Below are 26,414 nucleotides of genomic sequence, written 5' to 3'. Positions count from 1 at the left end.
GCGATACAATAATGAGTGTTTGCAGGAGGCAGTGAAGCATAGGGGAGAGGGTACAATAATGAGTGTTTGCAGGAGGCAGTGAAGCATGGTGGAGAGCGATACAATAATGAGTGTTTGCAGGAGGCAGTGAAGCATGGTGGAGAGCGGTACAATAATGAGTGTTTGCAGGAGGCAGTGAAGCATAGGGGAGAGGGTACAATAATGAGTGTTTGCAGGAGGCAGTGAAGCATGGTGGAGAGCGATACAATAATGAGTGTTTGCAGGAGGCAGTGAAGCATGGTGGAGAGCGGTACAATAATGAGTGTTTGCAGGAGGCAGTGAAGCATGGGGGAGAGCGGTACAATAATGAGTGTCTGCAGGCAGCAGTGAAGTATGGTGGAGAGCGGTACAATAATGAGTGTCTGCAGGCAGAAGTAAAGCATTTCAGCATATGGTTTTGGGGATTTGGACAGAATTACTGGTGACCTTAATGCTGAAAAATACAGACAGACAGTTACCCATCATGCAATACCATGAGGGAGGGATCTGAGTGGCTCCACATGTATTCTGCAGCAGGACAACAACCCCCAGCATCCAGCCAGTGTCACTAAAAACCACATTTAGTGTTTGGAAGAACAAGGAGTCCAGGAAGTGATGATTTGGCCCCACAGAGCCCCGATCTCACATCATGCAGTCTGTCTGGGATTACATGAAGAGACAGAAGGATTGGAGCGAGCCGACATCCACAGATATGTGCTCAGTTCTCCAAGATGGCTGGAACCTCCCTGCCGAGTGCCTTCAAAAACTGTGTGCAAGTCTACCGAGAAGAACTGATGAAGGTGAAGGCCGGCCCAGCGGATACTGATGGAGTTACATTTCTCTCTTGTTCAGTCACTTTGGATTTTGTCAATTATTAACCCTTCTACTTCTGGAAGCATTCTGACTGTGCAGTATGACTCCACACTTGTTACTCTGTGCTGCAGATAGAAGTCAGATAACCATTTACACAGACCCCGTGAGACCCCCCTGAGACCCCCCTCCCCCCTCCCCACTACACAGGGATGACACTCTTACGGTTCGTCACGTCGCTGCTTCGCTGGGGGTTTTGTCGCAGAGTCTGGGCGGATCTGCAGCACATTTTGTGCTTCCAATTGAATTCAAAGTGAAGGAGTGAAATGTTCTGCAGAGCGGCACCAAAAGCGGGAGCGGATCAGCGAGGTGAGAACGGAGCCGAGGGTACAGGGAAACCAAAAGTGATGCATGAGGATGAGATCCTAGCGGGGTGGCGGCGGTGAGCATACTTGGACCCAGTTTGACACATGGCTCTAGGTCCTCTTCTTTGGCGTCCCCTGAAGTTACCATCATATGGATATAGGTGTCTAAAAAGGCAAAACGGAAACCATGAAGAAGAAGATGGAACGGAGGTCACATGATCTGAGGAGGGGGACAGACGAATCAGGAGACAGAAGGAGGCCGCCTCCCTGCGGGTGAAGATGTGGATCTAACCGGTAGGACGCGGCGCCGCTGACCAGAGCCTCACTGAATGCCCAAGGCCGTGGGGCTCATCCACTGCGAATGACAGCCCCGCCTCCTGCGGCCTCCGTCACCGCAAACAACAGGCCCGACTCCAGCGGCCTCCGTCACCGCAAATAACAGGCCCGACTCCTGCGGCCTCCGTCACCGCAAATAACAGCCCCGCCTCCTGCGGCCTCCGTCACCGCACATAACAGCCCCGACTCCAGCGGCCTCCGTCACATCTGCGGATAAATCACGCAATTCTTAGGGACGTAGAATAATATTCATCGGCCTATTTTAGAGCGTATTCTGCGCCGCAACAAGCGATAGGCGTGAACGGCCGCGCAAATATGCAGCGAATTACGGGAAACACGCTAATCCGTGCAACAAAACAAGCGGCCGTCAGTCCATACGTGCGGACTACGATGCGCTTCTGCCCGTGTGAATGAGGCACATGCACTTCTCCTGATGACCACAAGATGTCAGCAGAGAGGTTCCTGCCGCTATTTGCTACATTTAGTTCGGCTGATGTTTTATGTAGCGGAGCGCGATGAGGCGACAGGGAGGCGGCCTCACATCTGCGCTGGGGATTCCACTTTCGGGCTCCGTTTGTGGAGCAACAAAGGGGAATCCCTGCATACGGTACAGAACAGCGCCGGGCGGACTCCACTGACTAGAATGGCGCCCCCACTGCCCGACTTTGGATAGCAGTCATCTAGATGGAGTTTAACCCCTGAGTGACCACAACAGGCAGTAACGGGCGTTAGACCTGCACACATCTCTGCAGGGCGCTGGATGGCGGACTGCTGACGGCGCGGCTCCTGCTCTGCGGCCAATCCGCTCATTACAATGGCTGACGTGGGCCGTAAAATAGCGACACAATGCGCTGAAACAGAAGACTCAGCGCTGCCTTAGCGCGGCGCTCTAAACGCTCGTCTGGGAATAGAGGCTAAGCGCGCTAGGACGCTGTAAAACGCCAGTGTGGAAGGGGGCAGAGGGGGCATTCAGATGGGCGCGTTTCACGCCCGTGTTCTGTCCAATGGCGATATGGGTGGAGCCGCACGCCTTAATACTGCGATTTCAATGTATTTAGTCACATGAGCGATACTTCTCTCACGGCGCCGCGCGTCTTATTTGTGCGCGATTCCTCGTGTAATCTTTAAAAAAAAAAAAAACTCCCATCGCACCCAGAGGTCATGTGATCTGCCCGCGCGTGCGCTGCGACTCCTCCCACTGAAACGGGTCGGGACCGCTCGCCGTCTGCTGCCGCACGTCAGCAGCGCAGATACACAGAAGCGCGGCGAGACGGTTATTAGATGGGAAAAAAAAAGTGCGATATCGGTACGAATCTCCTACTCCGATATGGCACTCGCCCATGTGACTACAGCCTCCGATCCCCGCAGTTTAACCCCTTACATGCCACAATCACTAGGAACTGCAGCCTGTAAGCAGATGGCAGGGGGAGGGGCTCAACGCAGCGTAGTCACAAGGTAGCAACGGGTTCCCATGGCAGCCGGAAGACTAACAAAGGGCTTCATGTCTACAGTGTAACTCAGACTATTATGCCCCGCCCCCTGCCGAGTCTAATAGGCTGCTGCCATAGGCTGAGTAGAATGCAATACAGAAGTAATGCGGTGCAGTATCCAGAGATCGAACGATCACATCTTCACATCAGGTGGCTGGCAACAAATAAGGAAGCTTCCAGGTTATGGTGATGGCTGGAAGAAGGAAACCTCTCCAACACATTATATGTCCCCCAGAGTGCGGCAAGAAACATCTCCAACACATTATATGTCCCCCAGAGTGCGGCCAGTAACCTCTCCAACACATTATATGTCCCCCAGAGTGCGGCCAGTAACCTCTCCAACACATTATATGTCCCCCAGAGTGCGGCCAGTAACATCTCCAACACATTATATGTCCCCCAGAGTGCGGCCAGTAACATCTCCAACACATTATATGTCCCCCAGAGTGCAGCCAGTAACATCTCCAACACATTATACGTCCCCCAGAGTGCGGCCAGTAACATCTCCAACACATTATATGTCCCCCAGAGTGCAGCCAGTAACATCTCCAACTCATTATATGTCCCCCAGAGTGCAGCCAGTACCATCTCCAACACATTATATGTCCCCTAGAGTGCAGCCAGTAACATCTCCAACACATTATATGTCCCCCAGAGTGCAGCCAGTAACCTCTCCAACACATTATATGTCCCCCAGAGTGCGGCCAGTAACATCTCTAACACATTATATGTCCCCCAGAGTGCGGCCAGTAACATCTCCAACACATTATATGTCCCCCAGAGTGCGGCCAGTAACATCTCCAACACATTATATGTCCCCCAGAGTGCAGCCAGTAACATCTCCAACACATTATATGTCCCCCAGAGTGCGGCCAGTAACATCTCCAACACATTATATGTCCCCCAGAGTGCGGCCAGTAACATCAATAACACATTATATGTCCCTCAGAGTGCGGCCAGTAACATCTCCAACCCATTATATGTCTCCCAGAGTGCAGCCAGTAACATCTCCAACACATTATATGTCCTCCAGAGTGCGGCCAGTAACATCTCCAACACATTATATGTCCCCCAGAGGGCAGCCAGTAACCTCTCCAACACATTATATGTCCCCCAGAGTGCGGCCAGTAACATCTCCAACACATTATATGTCCCCCAGAGTGCGGCCAGTAACATCTCCAACACATTATATGTCCCCCAGAGTGCGGCCAGTAACATCTCCAACCCATTATATGTCCCCCAGAGTGCAGCCAGTAACATCTCCAACACATTATACGTCCCCCAGAGTGCGGCCAGTAACATCTCCAACACATTATATGTCCCCCAGAGTGCAGCCAGTAACATCTCCAACTCATTATATGTCCCCCAGAGTGCAGCCAGTACCATCTCCAACACATTATATGTCCCCTAGAGTGCAGCCAGTAACATCTCCAACACATTATATGTCCCCCAGAGTGCGGCCAGTAACATCTCCAACCCATTATACGTCCCCCAGAGTGCAGCCAGTAACATCTCCAACACATTATACGTCCCCCAGAGTGCGGCCAGTAACATCTCCAACACATTATATGTCCCCCAGAGTGCAGCCAGTAACATCTCCAACTCATTATATGTCCCCCAGAGTGCAGCCAGTACCATCTCCAACACATTATATGTCCCCTAGAGTGCAGCCAGTAACATCTCCAACACATTATATGTCCCCCAGAGTGCAGCCAGTAACCTCTCCAACACATTATATGTCCCCCAGAGTGCGGCAAGAAACATCTCCAACACATTATATGTCCCCCAGAGTGCGGCCAGTAACCTCTCCAACACATTATATGTCCCCCAGAGTGCGGCCAGTAACCTCTCCAACACATTATATGTCCCCCAGAGTGCGGCCAGTAACATCTCCAACACATTATATGTCCCCCAGAGTGCGGCCAGTACCATCTCCAACACATTATATGTCCCCTAGAGTGCAGCCAGTAACATGTCCAACACATTATATGTCCCCCAGAGTGCAGCCAGTAACCTCTCCAACACATTATATGTCCCCCAGAGTGCGGCCAGTAACATCTCTAACACATTATATGTCCCCCAGAGTGCGGCCAGTAACATCTCCAACACATTATATGTCCCCCAGAGTGCGGCCAGTAACATCTCCAACACATTATATGTCCCCCAGAGTGCAGCCAGTAACATCTCCAACACATTATATGTCCCCCAGAGTGCGGCCAGTAACATCTCCAACACATTATATGTCCCCCAGAGTGCGGCCAGTAACATCAATAACACATTATATGTCCCCCAGAGTGCGGCCAGTAACATCTCCAACCCATTATATGTCTCCCAGAGTGCAGCCAGTAACATCTCCAACACATTATATGTCCTCCAGAGTGCGGCCAGTAACATCTCCAACACATTATATGTCCCCCAGAGGGCAGCCAGTAACCTCTCCAACACATTATATGTCCCCCAGAGTGCGGCCAGTAACATCTCCAACACATTATATGTCCCCCAGAGTGCGGCCAGTAACATCTCCAACACATTATATGTCCCCCAGAGTGCAGCCAGTAACGTCTCCAACACATTATATGTCTCCCAGAGTGCGGCGAGTAACATCTCCAACACATTATATGTCCCCCAGAGTGCAGCCAGTAACATCTCCAACACATTATATGTCCCCCAGAGTGCGGCCAGTAACATCTCCAACACATTATATGTCCCCCAGAGTGCAGCCAGTAACATCTCCAATACATTATATGTCCCCCAGAGTGCAGCCAGTAATATCTCCAACACATTATATGTCCCCCAGAGTGCAGCCAGTAACATCTCCAACACATTATATGTCCCCCCAGAGTGCGGCCAGTAACATCTCCAACACATTATATGTCCCCCAGAGTGCGGCCAGTAACATCTATAACACATTATATGTCCCCCAGAGTGCGGCCAGTAACATCTCCAACACATTATATGTCCCCCAGAGTGCGGCCAGTAACATCTCCAACACATTATATGTCCCCCAGAGTGCGGCCAGTAACATCTCATACACATTATATGTCCCCCAGAGTGCAGCCAGTAACATCTCCAACACATTATATGTCCCCCAGAGTGCGGCCAGTAACATCTCCAACACATTATATGTCCCCCAGAGTGCGGCCAGTAACATCTCCAACACATTATATGTCCCCCAGAGTGCGGCCAGTAACATCTCCAACACATTATATGTCCCCCAGAGTGCGGCCAGTAACATCTCCAACACATTATATGTCCCCCAGAGTGCAGCCAGTAACATCTCCAACACATTATATGTCCCCCAGAGTGCGGCCAGTAACATCTCCAACACATTATATGTCCCCCAGAGTGCGGCCAGTAACATCTCCAACACATTATATGTCCCCCAGAGTGCGGCCAGTAACATCTCCAACACATTATATGTCCCCCAGAGTGTAGCCAGTAACATCTCCAACACATTATATGTCCCCCAGAGTGTAGCCAGTAACATCTCCAACACATTACATGTCCCCCAGAGTGCAGCCAGTAACATCTCCAACACATTATATGTCCCCCAGAGTGTAGCCAGTAACATCTACAACACATTACATGTCCCCCAGAGTGCGGCCAGTAACATCTCCAACACATTATATGTCCCCCCAGAGTGCAGCCAGTAACATCTCCAACACATTACATGTCCCCCAGAGTGCAGCCAGTAACATCTCCAACACATTATATGTCCCCCAGAGTGTAGCCAGTAACATCTACAACACATTACATGTCCCCCAGAGTGCGGCCAGTAACATCTCCAACACATTATATGTCCCCCCAGAGTGCAGCCAGTACCATCTCCAACACATTATATGTCCCCCAGAGTGTAGCCAGTAACATCTACAACACATTACATGTCCCCCAGAGTGCGGCCAGTAACATCTCCAACACATTATATGTCCCCCCAGAGTGCAGCCAGTACCATCTCCAACACATTATATGTCCCCCAGAGTGCAGCCAGTAACATCTCCAACACATTATATGTCCCCCAGAGTGCGGCCAGTAACATCTCCAACACATTATATGTCCCCCAGAGTGCAACCAGTAACATCTCCAACACATTACATGTCCCCCAGAGTGCAGCCAGTATGACTTTGCCCTGAAGGTCAGAGTGTTGAGCAGATATTTTCTCCGCTTCGGGTCATAAACTCCGTGTCCAGTGCCGCTGCAGTACACTCTGCGTGACACTTGTCTGCCAGTGAAGTGGCGCTGCCCCCCACAGACCGCCCTCGGCTCCCAGCGCTGCCTGGAATTAATGTAGAATTTTATTTTTTGCTGATTAATTGATGAAAGCGGTAAATCCCCCGCCGCGAGAAGGTCTGCGGACCCCCGACTCCAAGATGCAGAAACATTCAGACTCCATTTAGTGACTTATAGGACCCTCTCACCGTACTGAGGAGCGGCCGCCACTTCTATCAACTCTCAGTGCTCTAGGATAAAGCTGACGGAGCCGTGAGCACGGCGAGGAGATAAGCGGTGAGGTGCTGCACGTGGAGGCGGCCCTCACCATCAGCAGCTGCGCCCGTGGAGCGCACTTACCGGCAGCGTGGCTGACAAGGTGTCACCATCAGTTTCTTTAGTAAAGAGCGCCAGTTGCTCGCTGTCACCACTTGGGGGGCAGATCTGTATGTGCCCCAAATTATGTGCAGAGCCGCCCCCTAGTGGAGGGAGGCGGTATATACGCGGCACGCATTCCAGCCACGCACTAACAATTCACGCCTTCTAATAATGTGACGTCAGATAAAGCGCTGGCAGACCCCCGGCGGAGCCCCCCGACCTGCCTGCCCCACACTGAGGGGTCACTGCCCTTTTACCCCCTGGTGACGCCGCCTATTCTGGTCCTGAAGATGTGACAATTTGGGGGGATTTTATCGCCACTTTTCTGACTCCATATCTTTTTTATGTTCCCGCCGCCGCGGCCCGATGAGGGGCGTGTTTTGCACTGGAGTTGTTATTGGCGCCATGTTTGGGTCCATATAATGCATTGTGGAATTTTTATTCATTTTTTTAGGGGGCGGATCAAACCTCGGTCCTGCCGCAGTTCGCTTCCTGCAGCGTGAATGACGGGTTCCGTGTTTTCCGCGGATCGGTGCGATTACAACAATGAGAAAATCATATACAGAACACCTTTTAGGTTTTTCCACTTTTGCCCAATAAAGTCGCCTGGAGCTCCGCGGGGGCGTGTCCTCTGCAGCCACTTCGGGGGACTCGTGGCTCTTACTGCATTCTTGGGGAGGCAGAATGAATAAATGGCGCATCTTTGTAGCGCTCACAGGATGAAACGTGCGTTCCGCTTATCGTTCGGGTCGTTACGGATGGGAGCATAAAAAAACGTATTTTACAATTTTTTTTCCTGATGCTGATACACAGGAATAATAGAGGAGATGACAGCTCACCACCCTGACTGAGTTGACAGGAATAATAGAGGAGATGATGGCTCACTCCCCCCTGACTGGGTTGACAGTAATAATAGAGGAGATGATGGCTCCCCCCCCCCTGACTGGGTTCACAGGAACAATAGAGGAGATGATGGCTCCCCCCCCTGACTGGGTTCACTGGAATAATAGAGGAGAAGACGGCTCACCCCCTGACTGGGTTGACAGAAATAATAGAGGAGATGACAGCTCACCCCCTGACTGGGTTCACAGGAATAATAGAGGAGATGACGGCTCACCCCCCTGACTGGGTTGACAGGAATAATAGAGGAGATGATGGCTCAACCCCCTGGCTGGGTTGACAGGAATAATAGAGGAGATGATGGCTCACCCCCTGACTGGGTTGACAGGAATAATAAAGGAGATCACGGCTCACCCCCCAGACTGGGTTGACAGGAATAATAGAGGAGATGACGGCTCACCCCCCTGACTGGGTTGACAGGAATAATAGAGGAGATGATGGCTCACCCCCCTGACTGGGTTGACAGGAATGATAGAGGAGATGATGGCTCACCTACCTGACTGGGTTGACAGGAATAATAGAGGGGACGATGGCTCACTCACCTGACTGGGTTGACAGGAATAATAGAGGAGAGGACGGCTCCCCCTCCTGACTGGGTTGACAGGAATAATAGAGGAGATGACGGCTCCCCCTCCTGACTGGGTTGACAGGAATAATAGAGGAGATGACGACTCCCCCTCCTGACTGGGTTGACAGGAATAATAGAGGAGATGACGACTCCCCCTCCCGACTGGGTTGACAGGAGCGGGTGTGACATCAGTCTGTGAAGTTCGCACGCATATGAAAAACTTGCAATTTTGGATGCGATTTGGCTCATTAAAGACGTCAACTCACAAAACAGCTAATTACATCAGAGTAGTAAGTTGCCCACAGGCACAAGATCTAACGCCCTACAGATGGCAGCCAACCCCTTTAAGGGGTAAGTTCTAAGGGGCTTCTTGGAATGCATAGGTCAGAAGGGCCCTGGAGATCAGCGGCGCCGGAGCCATTCAGTAGGTTCGGTTGGGTTTGTCTCATCTTAAAGGCAGGGGGCGCCGATGTACATAATACACTGTGCCGCTGCCTGGGGTAACCAATCAGAATCCATTGGCCGGTACAGGGAGAGCGTCCGGCTGGTAGATGCTTGGAATTCACAGACCAAAAATCGACAAATTCACCCCAAGAGAGCGAGGCCGGCAGCCATGTTTTAGGACCGCACACACAAAACATACAAAGAAACAGACAACATATTATCTGGAGGGCATGAAACTAGAACATTAGGAGTCGGATGGACATCCCCTTTAAGACATGATACGAAATAAAGGGGATCTGCAGTCCTACAAAACTGATCAACAATATGGCCGCCATCTGCGAGAAACCTCTCTAATGTAAGAAAGGAAGGCTGGAGAGGAGGGGCAGTGTGAGGCTCCGCCCCACAAGTGGCTCCGCCCCCGGCTCATCCACCCATTCTAGGGCAGGTTTCTCACAGGCTGTTCATTTCCTAGATGGGTCACGGACATAAACCTGCCAATCAGCTGACTGGAGGGTCCCCACTGTTTGCCAGGTGCAGTGCCGTACTTTTAGTAGTGGCTGTGTCCGGTATTACAACATACACTGTGGCCCCTTTAGTCAGCTGATTGATGAGGGAGTCGGACCACCAGTCTGACATCGCAGAGGGCAGGCCATGAATTCAGTAGGACCAGAGCCTCCCCTTTATATTGCAATTAAAGGGAACCCGTCAGCAGGCTGTGCTGCTCCAAGCACTAGATGTCATGGGGAGAAGCGGCCCAGCCAGCACCTGCTGACGGTTTCCCTCCCACATGCAGCGGTTCCTACCTCGGAGAGCGGGAACACTTACCATCCACCGCATGCAAGTCTCTGTGCTCCTGGAAGCAGCTGTAATATTTGTACTTTTTGCCACAGACGTCGCACGTGTAGCGAAAATTGTCTGCAAGAATGAAAATATGTATGCTAGCACGATCAGATGAATGAGGGGACAACGACAAGCAGGACGCAACACAGCATGTGACAGGTGAGGGCGGACACCCAGCATCCCTCCCCCCGCGGCCGGCGCCATTCTCTGCATATATGCCTCATTAGCCCTCTTAAAGGGATGCTTCCACTTCCCACAGACAGCTCCGTACATTGGTGGGTACTGAAGTGAATGCGATTCAGCCTGCAGTACCAAATCTGGCCACTGTACAAAGTACGGCGCTGTCTGCTTCCTGTAGCAAAACAACTAGATGTGAAACGACCACTTAAAAAGGGATGTGCAATGAAATAAATGTATTCTCTATCCACAGGACAGGGTGCAACGATCTGATGGTGGGGGGCCGCCTGCTGATCCTGAGTACGGAGGACCCCAAGTCACTAGTACCATCGGAGACAGTGCAGCGCTCGAGCTACGCTTCTCCCCCTCCTTCCTGCGATCAGTTCTTAACCTCCTGCCCTGAAGACACCCCATTTACTGCCCCCCCCCCCCCCCCCACACACACACACACACACACCCTCTTCTCTCTTCTTAGAGAGCCAATATGGCTGCGGCTGTGGCTCCTGCGCACATCGGCCCGGGGCCCTCTCACAGATACAGATATGCACCAAATACGGACACAATGCGCGGTGCGATTTGTTGTGATTCCATATTGTGTTCTGAGTTCTGTTTTTCAGCCATATTTGCGGTTTCTTAGAAGATATTCATCCATGATGCCCCCCCCCTCCCCCCACACTATATCCTGTATATACAAGTGGGCTGGTGTCACCTCAGTTAGGTAGTCCTCTCTGTTTGAGACCCCCGGCCTCCTCCGATGGTCATGTGATCTCAGTTCTGACCCGCTCAGCTCTACTTGGGGTTCAGTTTGTAGTCAGTGTCTCAGTCTGTGTGATGCTGTTACATGGATCTACCACTAGAGGGGGACACAGACACTCCTGTCACAGTTACTGATCCACAGCAATAATAGAGGAGGTGACAGCTCATCCTCCTGACTGGGTACTGAGTGCGATATCAGTCCCAGAAGCCTGCAGGGTATCGCACTCCTAAACTTGTGATTTTCACACTGAGGAGGAAACTCTTTGCCAAAACCACACGTTCCCCTCCAGATGAAGACTTTTGTCTCCAGCCTCTACAGCAGCCTCAGAGCAGACTGTACTGCAGAATATAATGGAAAGTCCAACAAGGCAACTATCTTGTACACTGCGCGTCCGACCCGGCGCCCCAGAGACGCTCCACTCCGCCTCCCGCTGGTTGTTTGGGAACGGCTTACAATTTACTTTCTCTTCTTCATATAATTTTGTGCTTTCAGTCAATAAATCAGATTTCAACACGTGAACTAAAATAGAAGGCGGATCGTTACTGGAACCCAATGGTGTTGGGACCAATGGATGGGGGCACACAAGGTGACCGGGCTCAGAACGCCCCCTACAGACCACTAGTAGAGAGGAGCATCTGACCAGACTGTTAGGAGGTGTTGGGACCAGTGGATGAGGGCACACAAGATGACTGGGCTCATGACGCCCCCTACAGACCACCAGTAGAGAGGAGCATCTGACCAGACTGTTAGGGGGTGTTGGGACCAGTGGATGAGGGCACACAAGGTGACCGGGCTCAGAACGCCCCCTACAGACCACCAGGTGAGAGGAGCATCCGACCAGACTGTTAGGAAGTGTTGGGACCAGTGGATGGAGGCACACACACAAAGTGACCGGGCTCAGGACGCCCCCTACAGACCACCAGTAGAGAGGAGCGTCTGACCAGACTGTTAGGGGGTGTTGGGACCAGTGGCTGGGAGCACACAAGGTGACCGGGCTTAGGTCGCCCCCTACAGACCACCAGTAGAGAGGAGCATCTGACCAGACGGTTGGCAGGTACTAGGACCAGTGGATGGGGGCACACAAGGTGACCGGGCTCAGGACGCCCCCTACAGACCACCAGTAGAGAGGAGCGTCTGACCAGACTGTTAGGAGGTGTTGGGACCAGTGGATGTGGGCACACAAGGTGACCGGGCTCAGGACGCACCCTACAGACCACCAGTAGAGAGGAGCATCTGGCCAGACTGTTAGGAGGTGTTGGGACCAATAGATGGGGGCACACAAGGTGACCAGGCTCAGAACGCCCCCTGCAGACCACAAGTAGAGAGGAGCGTCTGGCCAGACTGTTAGGAGGTGTTGGGACCAATGGATGGGGGCACACAAGGTGACCAGGCTCAGAACGCCCCCTACAGACAACAAGTAGAGAGGAGCGTCTGGCCAGACTGTTAGGAGGTGTTGGGACCAATGGATGGGGGCACACAAGGTGACCAGGCTCAGAACGCCCCCTACAGACAACAAGTAGAGAGGAGCGTCTGGCCAGACTGTTAGGAGGTGTTGGGACCAATGGATGGGGGCACACAAGGTGACCAGGCTCAGGACGCCCCCTACAGACCACCAGGTGAGAGGAGCATCTGACCAGACTGTTAGGGGGTGTTGGGACCAGTGTATTGGGGCACACAAGGTGACCGGGCTCAGGACGCCCCCTACAGGCCACAAGTAGAGAGGAGCGTCTGGCTAGACTGTTAGAAGATGTTGGGACCAATGGATGGGGGCACACAAGGTGACCGGGCTCAGGACCCCCCGACAGACCACCAGTAGAGAGGAGCATCTGACCAGACTGTTAGGAGGTGTTGTGACCAGTGAATGTGTGAGGACACAAAGGTGATCGGGCTCAGGACGCCCCCTACAGACCACCAGTAGAGAGGAGCATCTGACCAGACTGTTAGGGGGTGTTGGGACCAGTGAATAGGGACACACAAGGTGACCAGGCTCAGGACGCCCCCTACAGATCCCCAGTAGAGAAGAGCATCTGACCAGACTGTTAGGAAGCGTTGGCATCAGTGGATGGGGGGCACACAAGGTGACCTGGCTCAGGACCCCCCGACAGACCACCAGGTGAGAGGATCGTCTGACCAGACTGTTAGGGGGTGTTGGGACCAGTGGATGTGTGAGGGCACACAAGGTGACCGGGCTCAGGACGCCCCCAAGAGACCACCAGTAGAGAGCAGCGTCTGACCAGACTGTTAGGAGGTGTTGGGACCAGTGTGTGGGGGCACACAAGGTGACCGGGCGTATGGCGCCCCCTACAGGCCACCAGTAGAGAGGAGCATCTGACCAGACTGTTAGGAGGTGTTGGGATCGGTGGATGGGGGCACACAAGGTGACCGGCCTCAGGACGCCCCCGACAGACCACAAGTAGAGAGAAGTCTCTGACCAGACTGTTACGGGGTGTTGGGACCAGTGGATAGGGACACACAAGGTGACAGAGCTCAGGACGCCCCTTACAGACCACAAGTAGAGAGGAGCGTCTGGTTAGGCTGTTAGGAAGCGTTGGGACCAGTGGATGGGGGGCACACAAGGTAATCGGGCTTAGGACCCCCCAACAGACCACCAGTAGAGAGGAGCATCTGACCAGACTGTTAGGGGGTGTTGGAACCAGTGAATAGGGACACACACGGTGACCGGGCTCAGGACGCCCCCTACAGACCACCAGTAGAGAGGAGCGTCTGACCAGACTGTTAGGGGGTGTTGGGATCAATGGATGGGGGCACACAAGGTGACCGGGCTCAGGACGCCCCCTACAGACAACAAGTAGAGAGGAGCGTCTGACCGGACTGTTAGGCGGTGTTGGGATCAATGGATGCAGGCACACAAGGTGACCAGGCTCAGGACGCCCCCTACAGACCACAAGTAGAGAGGAGCATCTGACCAAACTGTTAGGGGGTGTTGGGACCAGTGGATGGGGCACACAAGGTGACCGGGCTCAGGACGCCCCCTACAGACCCCCTGTAGGAAGGAGCGTCTGACCAGACTGTTAGGACCAGTGGACGGGGGCACATAAGGGGACCTGGCTCAGGACTTTCTCTCGGGCGTCTTGTCCGCTTTTCGTCTCCTTCCAGCAGCCGAAGAGGTATATAGCGCTTTCATACACCTCTAAGCAGCCAAGACACCCGGGAGGGCAGAGCGCTGGGGTGAGCACTGCAGACCCTCGTGCTAGGGATCAGCGGGGGCCTAGGACATGCCAAAAGTTAGCTGAAGGTGTAGGTACTGTTTGCGCTCCACCCAGTAACTGCGGACTCCAACGTGCCGCAAGCCGGAAAATAGGAGAGGCGAATAAAACCAACGAAACGTAAAATACAAAACAGCGGCGGCGGCCATGTGCGATGAGGAGACATGAAGCAGACATGGCGGCAGGGTGATGATGGCACACAGGAAGCGCAGACTGGCGCTAATAATGACAACCTATGTCCGACTCTCTACCACAGTCACCGAGGCGGCCATTACTATCTGCAGGCACAAAAGTAGAAACAATGGAAAATGAAACGAGTCATCTGATTGGTCGCATCGCCCCTAATAGGCGTCACCCGTCTCATCGCAGCGACCAATCAGTATTCAGGTCTCATTCCCCCACTATGGGTTAGGACTAGAGATGAGCGAACCTACTCGTTTCGAGCAATTACTCGATCGAGCACCGCAATTTTCGAGTACTTCCGTACTCGGGTGAAAAGATTCGGGGGGCGGCGTGGCGGAGCGGGGGGTAGCAGCGGGGAACAGGGGGGAGCCCTCTCTCTCGCCCCCACTCCCCGCTGCAACCCCTCATTCACCCACGGCGCCCACCGAATCTTTTTGCCCGAGTACGGAAGTACTCGAAAATCGTGGCGCTCGGGCGAAAAAGGGGCGTGGCCGAGTAGGCTCGCTCATCTCTAGTTAGTGCCCTTCTGATTATTCTGCCTGCAGAAACAGAACAGCGAATGGTAAGAGAAGGACTCGTCGCGGGTCGGCAGCATTCACACTGACAGCGCAATTCACATGTCCGAACCCCCTGCCTCGCACATGATAAGATTGTGGCAACCTGGGGGCTTCTGAAGGTCCCCCCCCCCCCCGAGGCTACCATGATTGTTTACCTATTGGAGACGTTCCTGTGGCCCCAATAGGCAGCCTGTTAGAGTACAGTAGGCTGCAATACCCCAGTATTACGCTGTATAAGCCATGAAGGATCACAAGTTCCGGTCCCCCGCGGGGCTAAAAGAAGGTGAGAATAAGGAAAATAACGAGGGAATATTTTTTATTTTTATAATAAAAATAAAATATTATTAAAAAAAAGCAAAAGAAAACCCCCTTTTCCGAGGCGTCACGTCTAAAACCGCACGGTACTGGTTCAGCTACATGCGAGAAGGTCCCGCTCCGGCCCAAAGGAAAAAAACGGAATCAAAATGGAGCAAAAATTCCCGTCTCCCCAAATTCCATCATGATAAACTGCAGGTCGCCCCGCTAAAAACGAGCCGCCGCGCCGGATACAGACAGCGTGCCCCTGCGCCATCACCGCCAGAAATATACAACCACCACAAAATAGCGCAATTGTGTTTTTTCCCCACTTCGAAATCTGTAAGTCTTGCGGCACGCTATACGCTAAACGGATCCAAGAGGGATACAACGCGGCCCGCAGAGCCCAAAATGAAAGAGGGGATATCGGGAGTGCCGAGGGTGAGGCGGGCACTGCGCAGCAATGGGGGCAGGCGAGGGTTAAGTGTGCAGCTGGATCTACTGAGAAGCGTGGCGGGGCGCAGCGCGGCGCAATACGAGTGCCGACGGTGAGCCGGGCGCCGCGCAGCAATGGGGGCAGGCGAGGGTTAACCCTTTCCAATCCAATTTGTATCCTGGTTTTCCTAGGGGGCTTACTCTTTTTCTGCCATTATACAATGGCGCTATCTGCTGGCTAAAGCCAGTACTGCATGAGGCGACATGTTGGATAGGCTCCGACAGCAGAGAGGCTGGCAATATACAGTAAGAGAACCCCGACGGACGTCTTCCAACATCGGAGCTGTACAGCCTTAAATCATAATGTCTTCAGAGGTCAGACAATGGATTGGAAAGGGTTAAGTGTGCAGCTGGATCTACTGAGAAGCATGGCGGGGCGCAGCGCGGCGCAATACGAGAGCGCTAGATCAATGAGTGATCTATACATTATCTACATACAGCGCTACCAGAGCTGCAACCACTATTTTGCCAGCTGGAATCTCCCAGCATTCCCTGCTTGCTCTGGTGATTTGCATTCTGGGAGGAGCATCCATGCCTGTAGAGTCATGTGATGTACAGCAGCTCAGCTGTGGAGCTCCTGGCAGAACTATGAATGCAGCTCTGGGGTAACAATTTAGCTACAGAATGTCCAAACCGCCAAACCCCGGAGGCTGTAAAGTGAATGTGTGAAGAGGCTCCGGCCTCCCGCCCGCCGCCGGTTCTGGTTGTGTCCGGTGTGCTGCCCATTCCCAGGATGCAGTTCTGTAACAGCAGGAGGGCGACACTTACCTCACTTACCTGCAGGATGACAGAGCCCCCCAACGACGCAAGACCCCCTCAATGTGTAGGATCCATGTGTCACCCACAAGCAGAATGCTGACAATTCACGGGAGTACCGCGCGCTAATCCGAAAACCGCACATGCCTGATACTGCGGCACCTATCGGGGTTTACTGCACAGCCAATCACATGCCAGGTGGAATGGTGTCCGTCTGCCAGGTGCGCCCATCGTGGGTGGGTGTGGCCTGGGGGATCAACCACACGGGCGCACTCCGCAGTGTTTTCATGGACCTGTGTATTCCCTGCGTGTTGCTTATAGTTTACACGCGTGTTCATTGTGTTTTTGCCCACAGCTGGAGGCGCTGCGCGTCTGAATAACCCAAAGCAAACCGGTGGGCATCAGCGGTCCGGAATAAGGTGCGCCGATACACCCGTGTGAACGAGCCCCGACACACACCTGCGCTGATACACTGTAACAAACCTGGCCGGCTCGTTTTATAATGTGAATGGGAAGAATATCTGCACTCACTGACAGCAAGCAGAGATACTGAAGATACTGAAGACGTGAGGAAGTCAAACACCAAACCCTTCATCACGCGCAGAATACTGAATGAAGACGCCATTGAGATCTGACCGCTCCTCCCGTCGGCACAGGCCCTTTAATGACAGCTTTATGATGGAAGTGTCACACATCTTTGTCCTACTTGTATAATGTGATACTTTACTAACATGGGTGGGGCTTAAAAGTGGGTGTGGCCTTAGGCCATCCGAGTCTGTATGATTTACGCCAAATACAGGGTGAATTCCAGCTAAAATCTACGCCGGCTTGTAGTTAGCGCAGATTTCAGTTCGCTCCTCGGACTGAGCAGACCTGCACCAAGTCTGTCAAGAGGCACTTGCCTCGCAATAAACTTGCTGCACTTAAAGGGGTTGTCCAGTCATAAAACATTGATGGCCCGACCAATCAGCTGTTGGCCGGGCCATGGTGTTCATGCACTGAGCCGATATCTGTCAGAAGTAGACAGCTCCGTTCCTGCTGCAGTGGTCAGGCTTGGTATTACAGGCAAAGTTCTCACTGAAGTGAATGGGAATTTGGACTGTAATACCAAGCCTTACCACTATAGCAGAAATGGAGCTGTCCGCTTCCTGCTAAAATCAGCTCAGTGCATGAGTACAACGGCCGGGCCAACAGCTGATCTGTGGGGATGCCAGGAGGCGGACACTCGCTGATCTACCATCTATGACCTGTCCTATGGATTGGCTACCAAACGTTTACACGCTGGACAACCCCTTTAACTGTGGATGTGGTGTCCAAGTTACTTCCCCTCTGGGTCCGGCGCTCAGTAGTGAAGTGCGCCCCTAACATACAGATTATCTGCGGACTGCGAGGGTGGCAGTGATGGGTAGCGGGGCAGCAGGGCATCATGCCACAATCATCACATGAAGGACTGGGGACGGAGAGGAATACTTACTTCCCTGCGAGGCGCCCTCTACGGATGCCGCTTCATTGTCTGAGGGGAGAGAACAACAATTAACGCACCGTTTACATATACAACGCTACAAGAGACGGCAATGCTGTCAGCAGGAAATGTGGCAGCGGGTCGGCGTGCGGCAGGCCCGACGGCGGACGGTCATCCATACGGACACTCACCGCTCGCCGACTTACCTGCATTCATCTTATTCCAAAAAAGTACATTAGGCGTTGAGATTTGTGGTTTGGGAATTTTTCATGATGTTTTTGGAATTTTTGAACTTCCTGATGAATTATGGGTAACGGGCTGATTTCAGCTCTGCAGCACATGAAGCACACGGGCCATGGCCGCCACCAGTCATGGGAAGCAGAAGTGGAATCACATGACCGCCGGCGCTCAGTCGCAGTTGCCAGTGTGTGCTGCGGTCTGGTACAGCAGGGGGCAGTATTGGGAGGTGAGAAAAGAGCAGCGATGCTGAGACCAGCTGTGGATCCACTGCGTCTGACGGCTGACCAATAGCATCTGCCAGCGGGCCACCAGGAGTCACATGAGCAGCACTGGCCAATCAGGTAAGGTGGAGTGTCTTAGACTAGCAGTGCTCCGTATACAGAAGCAGTGCGGCCATCTTGGTGGTCCAGAGGTTCATTTAAGGCTCTTTTAACCCCTTAATGACGCGGCCCATCTTTGTCATGTTGCCCCCCCCCCCCCCCCCCCTCACTGTTCCAGCGCTGCGATTAAACCTACCAAATAATGAAACCAAACACTTTAAAAAATTTCCTACTGAAGTCAAATGGGAAAAAATATATAATTCTGCCATATTGGAGTGTGTGTGTGTGTGTGTGTGGGGGGGGGGGGGGGGGTAGGGGGTGGTTCAGGGCGTACGCACCGCGGCCGGAATGACATAACTGTATTCTGCGGGTCGGTGTGATGACGACACTAACATGTTAGAGAGGCTCATTTTGTGCTGCACTACTCTTAGGACATAAAACATCTTTAAGTCTAGATCTATTTTCTGACCACGTTCTTATTTTGCCGCCGCTGTGCGAGCGCTCGTGTCTGGGGGGAGTCCTGCGAGCGCTCGTGTCTGGGGGGAGTCCTGCGAGCGCTCGTGTCTGGGGGGAGTCCTGCGAGCGCTCGTGTCTGGGGGGAGTCCTGCGAGCGCTCGTATCTGGGGGGAGTCCTGCGAGCGCTCGTGTCTGGGGGGAGTCCTGCGAGCGCTCATGTCTGGGGGGAGTCCTGCGAGCGCTCGTATCTGGGGGGAGTCCTGCGAGCGCTCGTGTCTGGGGGGAGTCCTGCGAGCGCTCGTATCTGGGGGGAGTCCTGCGAGCGCTCGTATCTGGGGGGAGTCCTGCGAGCGCTCGTGTCTGGGGGGAGTCCTGCGAGCGCTCGTGTCTGGGGGGAGTCCTGCGAGCGCTCGTGTCTGGGGGGAGTCCTGCGAGCGCTCGTGTCTGGGGGGAGTCCTGCGAGCGCTCGTGTCTGGGGGGAGTCCTGCGAGCGCTCGTATCTGGGGGGAGTCCTGCGAGCGCTCGTGTCTGGGGGGAGTCCTGCGAGCGCTCATGTCTGGGGGGAGTCCTGCGAGCGCTCGTATCTGAGGGGAGTCCTGCGAGCGCTCGTATCTGGGGGGGGGGGGGGGGAGTCCTGCGAGCGCTCGTATCGGGGGGGGGGGGGGGGGAGTCCTGCGAGCGCTCGTATCTGGGGGGAGTCCTGCGAGCGCTCGTATCTGGGGGGAGTCCTGCGAGCGCTCATATCTGGGGCGAGTCCTGCGAGCGTCTGGGGGGAGTCCTGCGAGCGCTCGTGTCTGGGGGGAGTCCTGCGAGCGCTCGTGTCTGGGGGGAGTCCTGCGAGCGCTCGTGTCTGGGGGGAGTCCTGCGAGCGCTCGTGTCTGGGGGGAGTCCTGCGAGCGCTCGTGTCTGGGGGGAGTCCTGCGAGCGCTCGTGTCTGGGGGGAGTCCTGCGAGCGCTCGTGTCTGGGGGGAGTCCTGCGAGCGCTCGTGTCTGGGGGGAGTCCTGCGAGCGCTCGTGTCTGGGGGGAGTCCTGCGAGCGCTCGTGTCTGGGGGGAGTCCTGCGAGCGCTCGTGTCTGGGGGGAGTCCTGCGAGCGCTCGTATCTGGGGGGAGTCCTGCGAGCGCTAGTGTCTGGGGGGAGTCCTGCGAGCGCTCGTGTCTGGGGGGAGTCCTGCGAGCGCTCGTGTCTGGGAGGAGTCCTGCGAGCGCTCGTGTCTGGGTGGAGTCCTGCGAGCGCTCGTATCTGGGTGGAGTCCTGCGAGCGCTCGTGTCTGGGTGTAGTCCTGCGAGCGCTCGTGTCTGGGTGTAGTCCTGCGAGCGCTCGTGTCTGGGGGTAGTCCTGCGAGCGCTCGTGTCTGGGGGTAGTCCTGCGAGCGCTCGTATCTGGGGGGAGTCCTGCGAGCGCTCGTATCTGGGGTGGGGTCCTGCGAGCGCTCGTATCTGGGGGGGGGGGGGGGGGAGTCCTGCGAGCGCTCGTATCTGGGGGGGAGTCGTGCGAGCGCTCATATCTGGGGGGGGAGTCGTGCGAGCGCTCGTATCTGGGGGGGGGGGGGGGGGGGGAGTCCTGCGAGCGCTCGTATCTGGGGGGAGTCCTGCGAGCGCTAGTGTCTGGGGGGAGTCCTGCGAGCGCTCGTGTCTGGGGGGAGTCCTGCGAGCGCTCGTGTCTGGGAGGAGTCCTGCGAGCGCTCGTGTCTGGGTGGAGTCCTGCGAGCGCTCGTATCTGGGTGGAGTCCTGCGAGCGCTCGTGTCTGGGTGTAGTCCTGCGAGCGCTCGTGTCTGGGTGTAGTCCTGCGAGCGCTCGTGTCTGGGGGTAGTCCTGCGAGCGCTCGTGTCTGGGGGTAGTCCTGCGAGCGCTCGTATCTGGGGGGAGTCCTGCGAGCGCTCGTATCTGGGGTGGGGTCCTGCGAGCGCTCGTATCTGGGGGGGGGGGGGGAGTCCTGCGAGCGCTCGTATCTGGGGGGGAGTCGTGCGAGCGCTCATATCTGGGGGGGGAGTCGTGCGAGCGCTCGTATCTGGGGGGGGGGGGGGGGGAGTCCTGCGAGCGCTCGTATCTGGGGGGGGGGGGAGTCCTGCGAGCGCTCGTATCTGGGGGGGAGTTGTGCGAGCGCTCGTATCTGGGGGGGGAGTCGTGCGAGCGCTCGTATCTGGGGGGGGGGGCGTCCTGCGAGCGCTCGTATCTGGGGGGGGAGTCGTGCGAGCGCTCGCATATGGGGGGAATCCTGCGAGCGCTCGTATCTGGGGGGGGGGGGGGGAGTCCTGCGAGCGCTCGTATCTGGGGGGGGGGGGGGGGAGTCCTGCGAGCGCTCGTATCTGGGGGGAGTCCTGCAAGGGCTCGTGTCCTGTAGGGCATCCTGCGAGCGCTCGTGTCCTGTGGGGCATCCTGCGAGCGCTAGTATCTGGGGGGAGTCCTGCGAGCGCTCGTGTCTGGGGGGAGTCCTGCGAGCGCTCGTGTCTGGGGGGAGTCCTGCGAGCGCTCGTGTCTGGGGGGAGTCCTGCGAGCGCTCGTATCTGGGGGGGAGTCCTGCGAGCGCTCGTGTCTGGGGGGAGTCCTGCGAGCGCTCGTGTCTGGGGGGAGTCCTGCGAGCGCTCGTATCTGGGGGGGGGGGGTCCTGCGAGCGCTCGTATCTGGGGGGGGGGGGAGTCCTGCGAGCGCTCGTATCTGGGGGGAGTCCTGCAAGCGCTCGTGTCCTGTAGGGCATCCTGCGAGCGCTCGTGTCCTGTGGGGCATCCTGCGAGCGCTCGTATCTGGGGGGGAGTCCTGCGAGCGCTCGTATCTGGGGGGAGTCCTGCGAGCGCTCGTGTCTTGTGGGGCATCCTGCGAGCGCTTGTATCTGGGGGAAGTCCTGCGAGCGCTCGTGTCCTGTGGGGCATCCTGCGAGCGCTCGTATCTGGGGGGAGTCCTGCGAGCGCTCGTGTCTGGGGGGAGTCCTGCGAGCGCTTGTATCTGGGAGGAGTCCTGCGAGCGCTCGTGTCTGGGGGGCGCGCTTTGAGCGCTCGTGTCTGGGGGGCGCCCTGAGAGCGCTCGTGTCTGGGGGGCGCCCTGTGAGCGCTCGTGTCCGTGGGGCGCCCTGTGAGCGCTCGTGTCTGGGGGGCGCCCTGAGAGCGCTCGTGTCTGGGGGGCGCCCTGTGAGCGCTCGTGTCTGGGGGGCGTCCTGCCGCTTGGAGTTGATACAAGGAGGTGGCCTTGTTTCTGCGGTGTCCATCATGTGGGGTACACACTCCATCATTCTGACAGGCCGGACTCTTACGGACGCGGCGACAACAATTTGTTTTCATTCTTTTTATTAACAATATGGGAAAAGGCTGTTTTTTTGGTACTTTTAATGTCCATCATTTTAATGACTTTCCCTCTTCCGTGACCGCAGCGTACTGGACCTTATACTGCAGTACTTTAGTATTTCAGCATACGGTATTTGTGCCATAGTTCTATCAGGATGGGCCTGTAGGCAGCATTATGAGGCCGCCCTGGGCTGCTATGACACCTGAATGGCACCTCATAATCCTATCATGTAGAGGGCGCTCAAAACCCCCAAAACTGGATTGGGCTTTTAAAGGGTTAACCGATGTGACCAGTGTTTGTCCCCGCTGTGTATGGAGCAGGATCGGCTTATGATCCAAACCAGCACTGACGCTGTAAGGCATACATATGCACCAAAAAAGCGTCAGGGGGTTGTCCCACTTCTAGCTGTTTTCAGAAAGCTCCGTACATTGCATAGTGGCCAGGGTTGGTATTACAAGCCGAGTCCCATTCACTTCAATAGGATTTAGCCGGCAGTACCAATTCAGACCACTGTGCAATGTACGGAGCTGTCTGAAAACAGCTAGGAGTGGGACAACCCCTTTAAAGGCTTGACACAAGAGCATGTCTGAAGTATACCTACAAGATGAGGCTGCACTACTGCAATGCACCCCTTGGGGTGCTGCTCTACTGAAGCCTATGGTAAGCGCAGCCCCTCTTTTCCAAGCTTTCATCATGCAGTGGGATACATTTTACTGCGATGCATCTTTCAAAGCGGCAGCAGATGAGCAGATGGGAGCGGCTGCTATAGGTGCCGCCTGGAAGACGTCTTGAAGAAGGTTCTAAGAGGCTGTTTTCATCCTCCATCTCAAAGTGCGCATCTTTCCCCAATATATTAGCAGGTTTGAAGCTGATGTGTTTGATGTGGCGAGGTCATTAATAATCTAACAGATTCCAATAAGCCATCTCTCTGATGAGTCCGCGGCCGATCGCTCCTCTAATTACAATATCTCCCACAACCCATCCGTTTTCTCGGCTTTTATCTCATTATTGGGAGACGGGATTTAATTACACATTTTAATCACTGTGTACCGAGCGCCTTCACAACACAAGGATGACGCTGCGGCGGGACGGACCGCTGTTTACTACCGGAGCTGCGGCCGCCATACTCGCTGCTGGCATTAATGGCGACGGCGTAGAACATGGACGGGCCGCGTCATGGCAGGAGACGGGCAGAGGAGGTCTGAGAGGCGCCCGGGCATCTTTAGGACGAACCACCATGCTGAGAATAAATGGCTCCCTGGTCTGGTAATAGCGGGGGCTCCCAGGCGGGGGCGCTCTATCACAGCCACATGAGCTGGGATTCACTGGTGGTCTTCGGAAGTGGATGGGTTAAAGGGGCCGACCAACGACCCCCCAATAGCTGCAGCTGCATTAAAATTACAAAAACAGCAGTGCCTCCCCGTCTGCCGCCGCCGGATCCGGCCGTCCTCCCAGAGTTTGTCGTCACAAGAAGTCACCTGACTGCTGCATCTTGGCCGCTATGATCCTGGAGTGTGATTGGCTGCGGCGGGCGGTGACTTCCTGTGACGAGGACGGCTGGAGGTGCGCCATCTGGGATATCGGACAACCCCTTTAATGTTTTCTTCCCTGGTAGTCTTTGTTGATTCGCCCTTCCTTACTGGTTTGGGGTAGTGAAGGGGTTAATATTTTATTCAATGGTGGCCGACTGGTAGAAGAGCCAACTCCTACTTAAAGCACAACTAAACTTTCAACAAACTTGGGGGCGTGGCCAAGCAGCCGACCTGACCGGCCGCATGTAAGAGGGGCTCCTGCCTAAACTGACCAAATAACAATCCTGCAGTAATCCTGAGGACTCCCAACCCCGACAGAGCAGCACCGGAGGAGAGGGGGAAGAGACCGGACCCTGAGGTACTTACCCCTGGTGAGCGGAGGACAGCGAAACCGGAGCTAGCGGTGAGCCTGTGGAGCGGGGGGCGCCGCCGTTACGGAGCGTGTGTCACCAGCCGACCGGCGGGCTCTGGACCAGGAGCTGCACACAGCGGAAGGTGAGAAGCGGAGTGCCTGAACCGCCGGCGGGACTGCGGAGTGCTGCGACAACTACCCGACACCGCTGCCAGAAGACCCTGAGGGTGAGCGCGGGAAGCTGCGGCCGCCATCTTGCTGAGAGGATCCTTGTCTGGTGAGCGACTCCTCGAGCCTGCCGCCCCCCTCTGCCGATACAGAGAGGAGAAAAGTCGAGCGCTGGGTGAGGTGTCCGTGGCGCCGGCAGCCATAGCAACGCCGGCGGCGGACTCGTAGCGCCGCGGCTGACACGGCCGCCATCCGGAGCACGGGGCAGACGGGCCCAATAGTGGAAGGCCGCACAAGGAGGCCGCATAGCGGGAGGAAAAGGGCGGGGGCGACCGGCGGCGCCGCGGGGCACTGAGGCGCTTATAAAGTGTCCCCCGGCAGCAGGGATCCGGAAGGAGACCACGGGGAGCCGCAGCTACCGCCACCATCTTGTGGGGCAGGCCCTATCAATAATAACCCGGACCCGACGAGCCTCTACTGAGATAAAGAGGGGAGCGGGCGCCGGGCAAAACAGCCCAAACAGCACAGACAGCCCTACACTTACCAAGGCCGACAAACCCAGTACCTGGTGGATTGGGCAGGCGAGCCTGGCGGCGAGAGGCCAGGAGAAAAGACCACACAGAGATCCCCTACCTGAAGGTGACAAGCAACACCAGCAGCAATAACCAGTTAAGTGTGCCAGGGGAGAAGGGGGAGAAAAGGAGCAGCAGTTATTATACCTTATATAAACAAGCCCCTAGAGAGTGGGACCCCCCCTCCCCCACAATACCCAGAGAAAAGACCAAAGAAATAGCCCCAGAGTACCCCCAAACCAAGGACGTAAGACCTGCAAGAGACCAATATTGCTGATAACAGAGAATAAAGCAGACGCCACGTGCGTAAGCTCTGCACCGAGTATACGGGTGAATCCAGCACTATAAAATACAGGCAGCAACCGAATACGCCACTAAATACCTCTGACAAAGCAGCATGGGGCCTACTAGGCAGAACGCTACAGCTGATAAATTAAAGGCATTTGCCAGAAATGAAAATCGCAGAGATGCAAGCTCCGACTCCGCGCAGCCGGCCCCGGGGGGCTCAACCCCTCCGACAAAGAACGCTAATCCAAACCCAACAGAAGGGACAGTCCAAACCCTACAACAACTGTCCGACCAGCTGCTGACAGCAATCCAGACATCCACGACTACTCTCACCAGTAAAATTGATGAAGTTAAGATGGATGTCAGTCTCCTCAGACAAGACCTTCAGAACTTAAGAGAAAGAGTCACAGCTACGGAAGATAGAATATCTACGCTGGACGACACTGTGCCCCCAATGTCAGCCGCAATAAGAGATCTTACGCAGAAGGCCGACTATTGGAGACAGAAAGCGGACGACCTTGAAAATCGCTCACGACGCAATAATTTGCGCATAGTCGGCCTGCCAGAAAGAACTGAAGGACAGAGACCGGAAGAATTCTTAGAGAAATGGCTCCGCGAACTTCTCCCTAACGCAGAACTATCGCAAGTCTTTGTCATCGAACGGGCGCACCGTGTGCCAATGAAGCCACCCATACCCGGCGCTCCGCCCAGACCGCTTCTGGCAAAGCTACTCAACTCCCGTGACAGGGACAACATCCTGCAAGCTGCCAGAAAGGGAGGACCCCTACGCCATGATAATGCCACAATCTCCATCTTTCCGGACTTCTCGGCGGACCTCCAGAAGCAAAGGGCCTCGTTCTTTAATATTAAAAGGCAACTTAGAGATCTGCAGCTTCCGTATTCTATGATGTACCCAGCGCGGCTGCGAGTGATTGACGGAGACC

General features: G+C 55.0%; 1 protein-coding gene across 3 annotated transcripts in view; it reads right to left on the bottom strand.

Annotated features, from left to right (window-relative positions):
* The window catches only part of ZNF618 (zinc finger protein 618), a 166,919-nt gene that overhangs the window by 35,251 nt on the left and 105,254 nt on the right, over window positions 1–26,414 (bottom strand). For 2 of the 3 annotated variants that reach the window (XM_066580007.1, XM_066580008.1), the window contains exons 5-7: window positions 18,276–18,314; window positions 10,341–10,430; window positions 1,281–1,358 (exon numbers count right to left, since the gene is read on the bottom strand). In XM_066580007.1, coding sequence (XP_066436104.1) covers window positions 1,281–1,358; window positions 10,341–10,430; window positions 18,276–18,314 — 207 coding nt within the window. The remainder of the gene's footprint in view (window positions 1–1,280; window positions 1,359–10,340; window positions 10,431–18,275; window positions 18,315–26,414) is intronic. The other variant, XM_066580009.1, reaches the window with a different exon arrangement.

Source organism: Eleutherodactylus coqui, chromosome 10 (genome assembly GCF_035609145.1).
Source record: "Eleutherodactylus coqui strain aEleCoq1 chromosome 10, aEleCoq1.hap1, whole genome shotgun sequence".
NCBI classification, from domain to species: domain Eukaryota; kingdom Metazoa; phylum Chordata; class Amphibia; order Anura; family Eleutherodactylidae; genus Eleutherodactylus; species Eleutherodactylus coqui.
The sequence above is the reverse complement of the archived record's forward strand: the minus strand, read 5'-3'. Positions and strand labels throughout refer to the sequence as shown.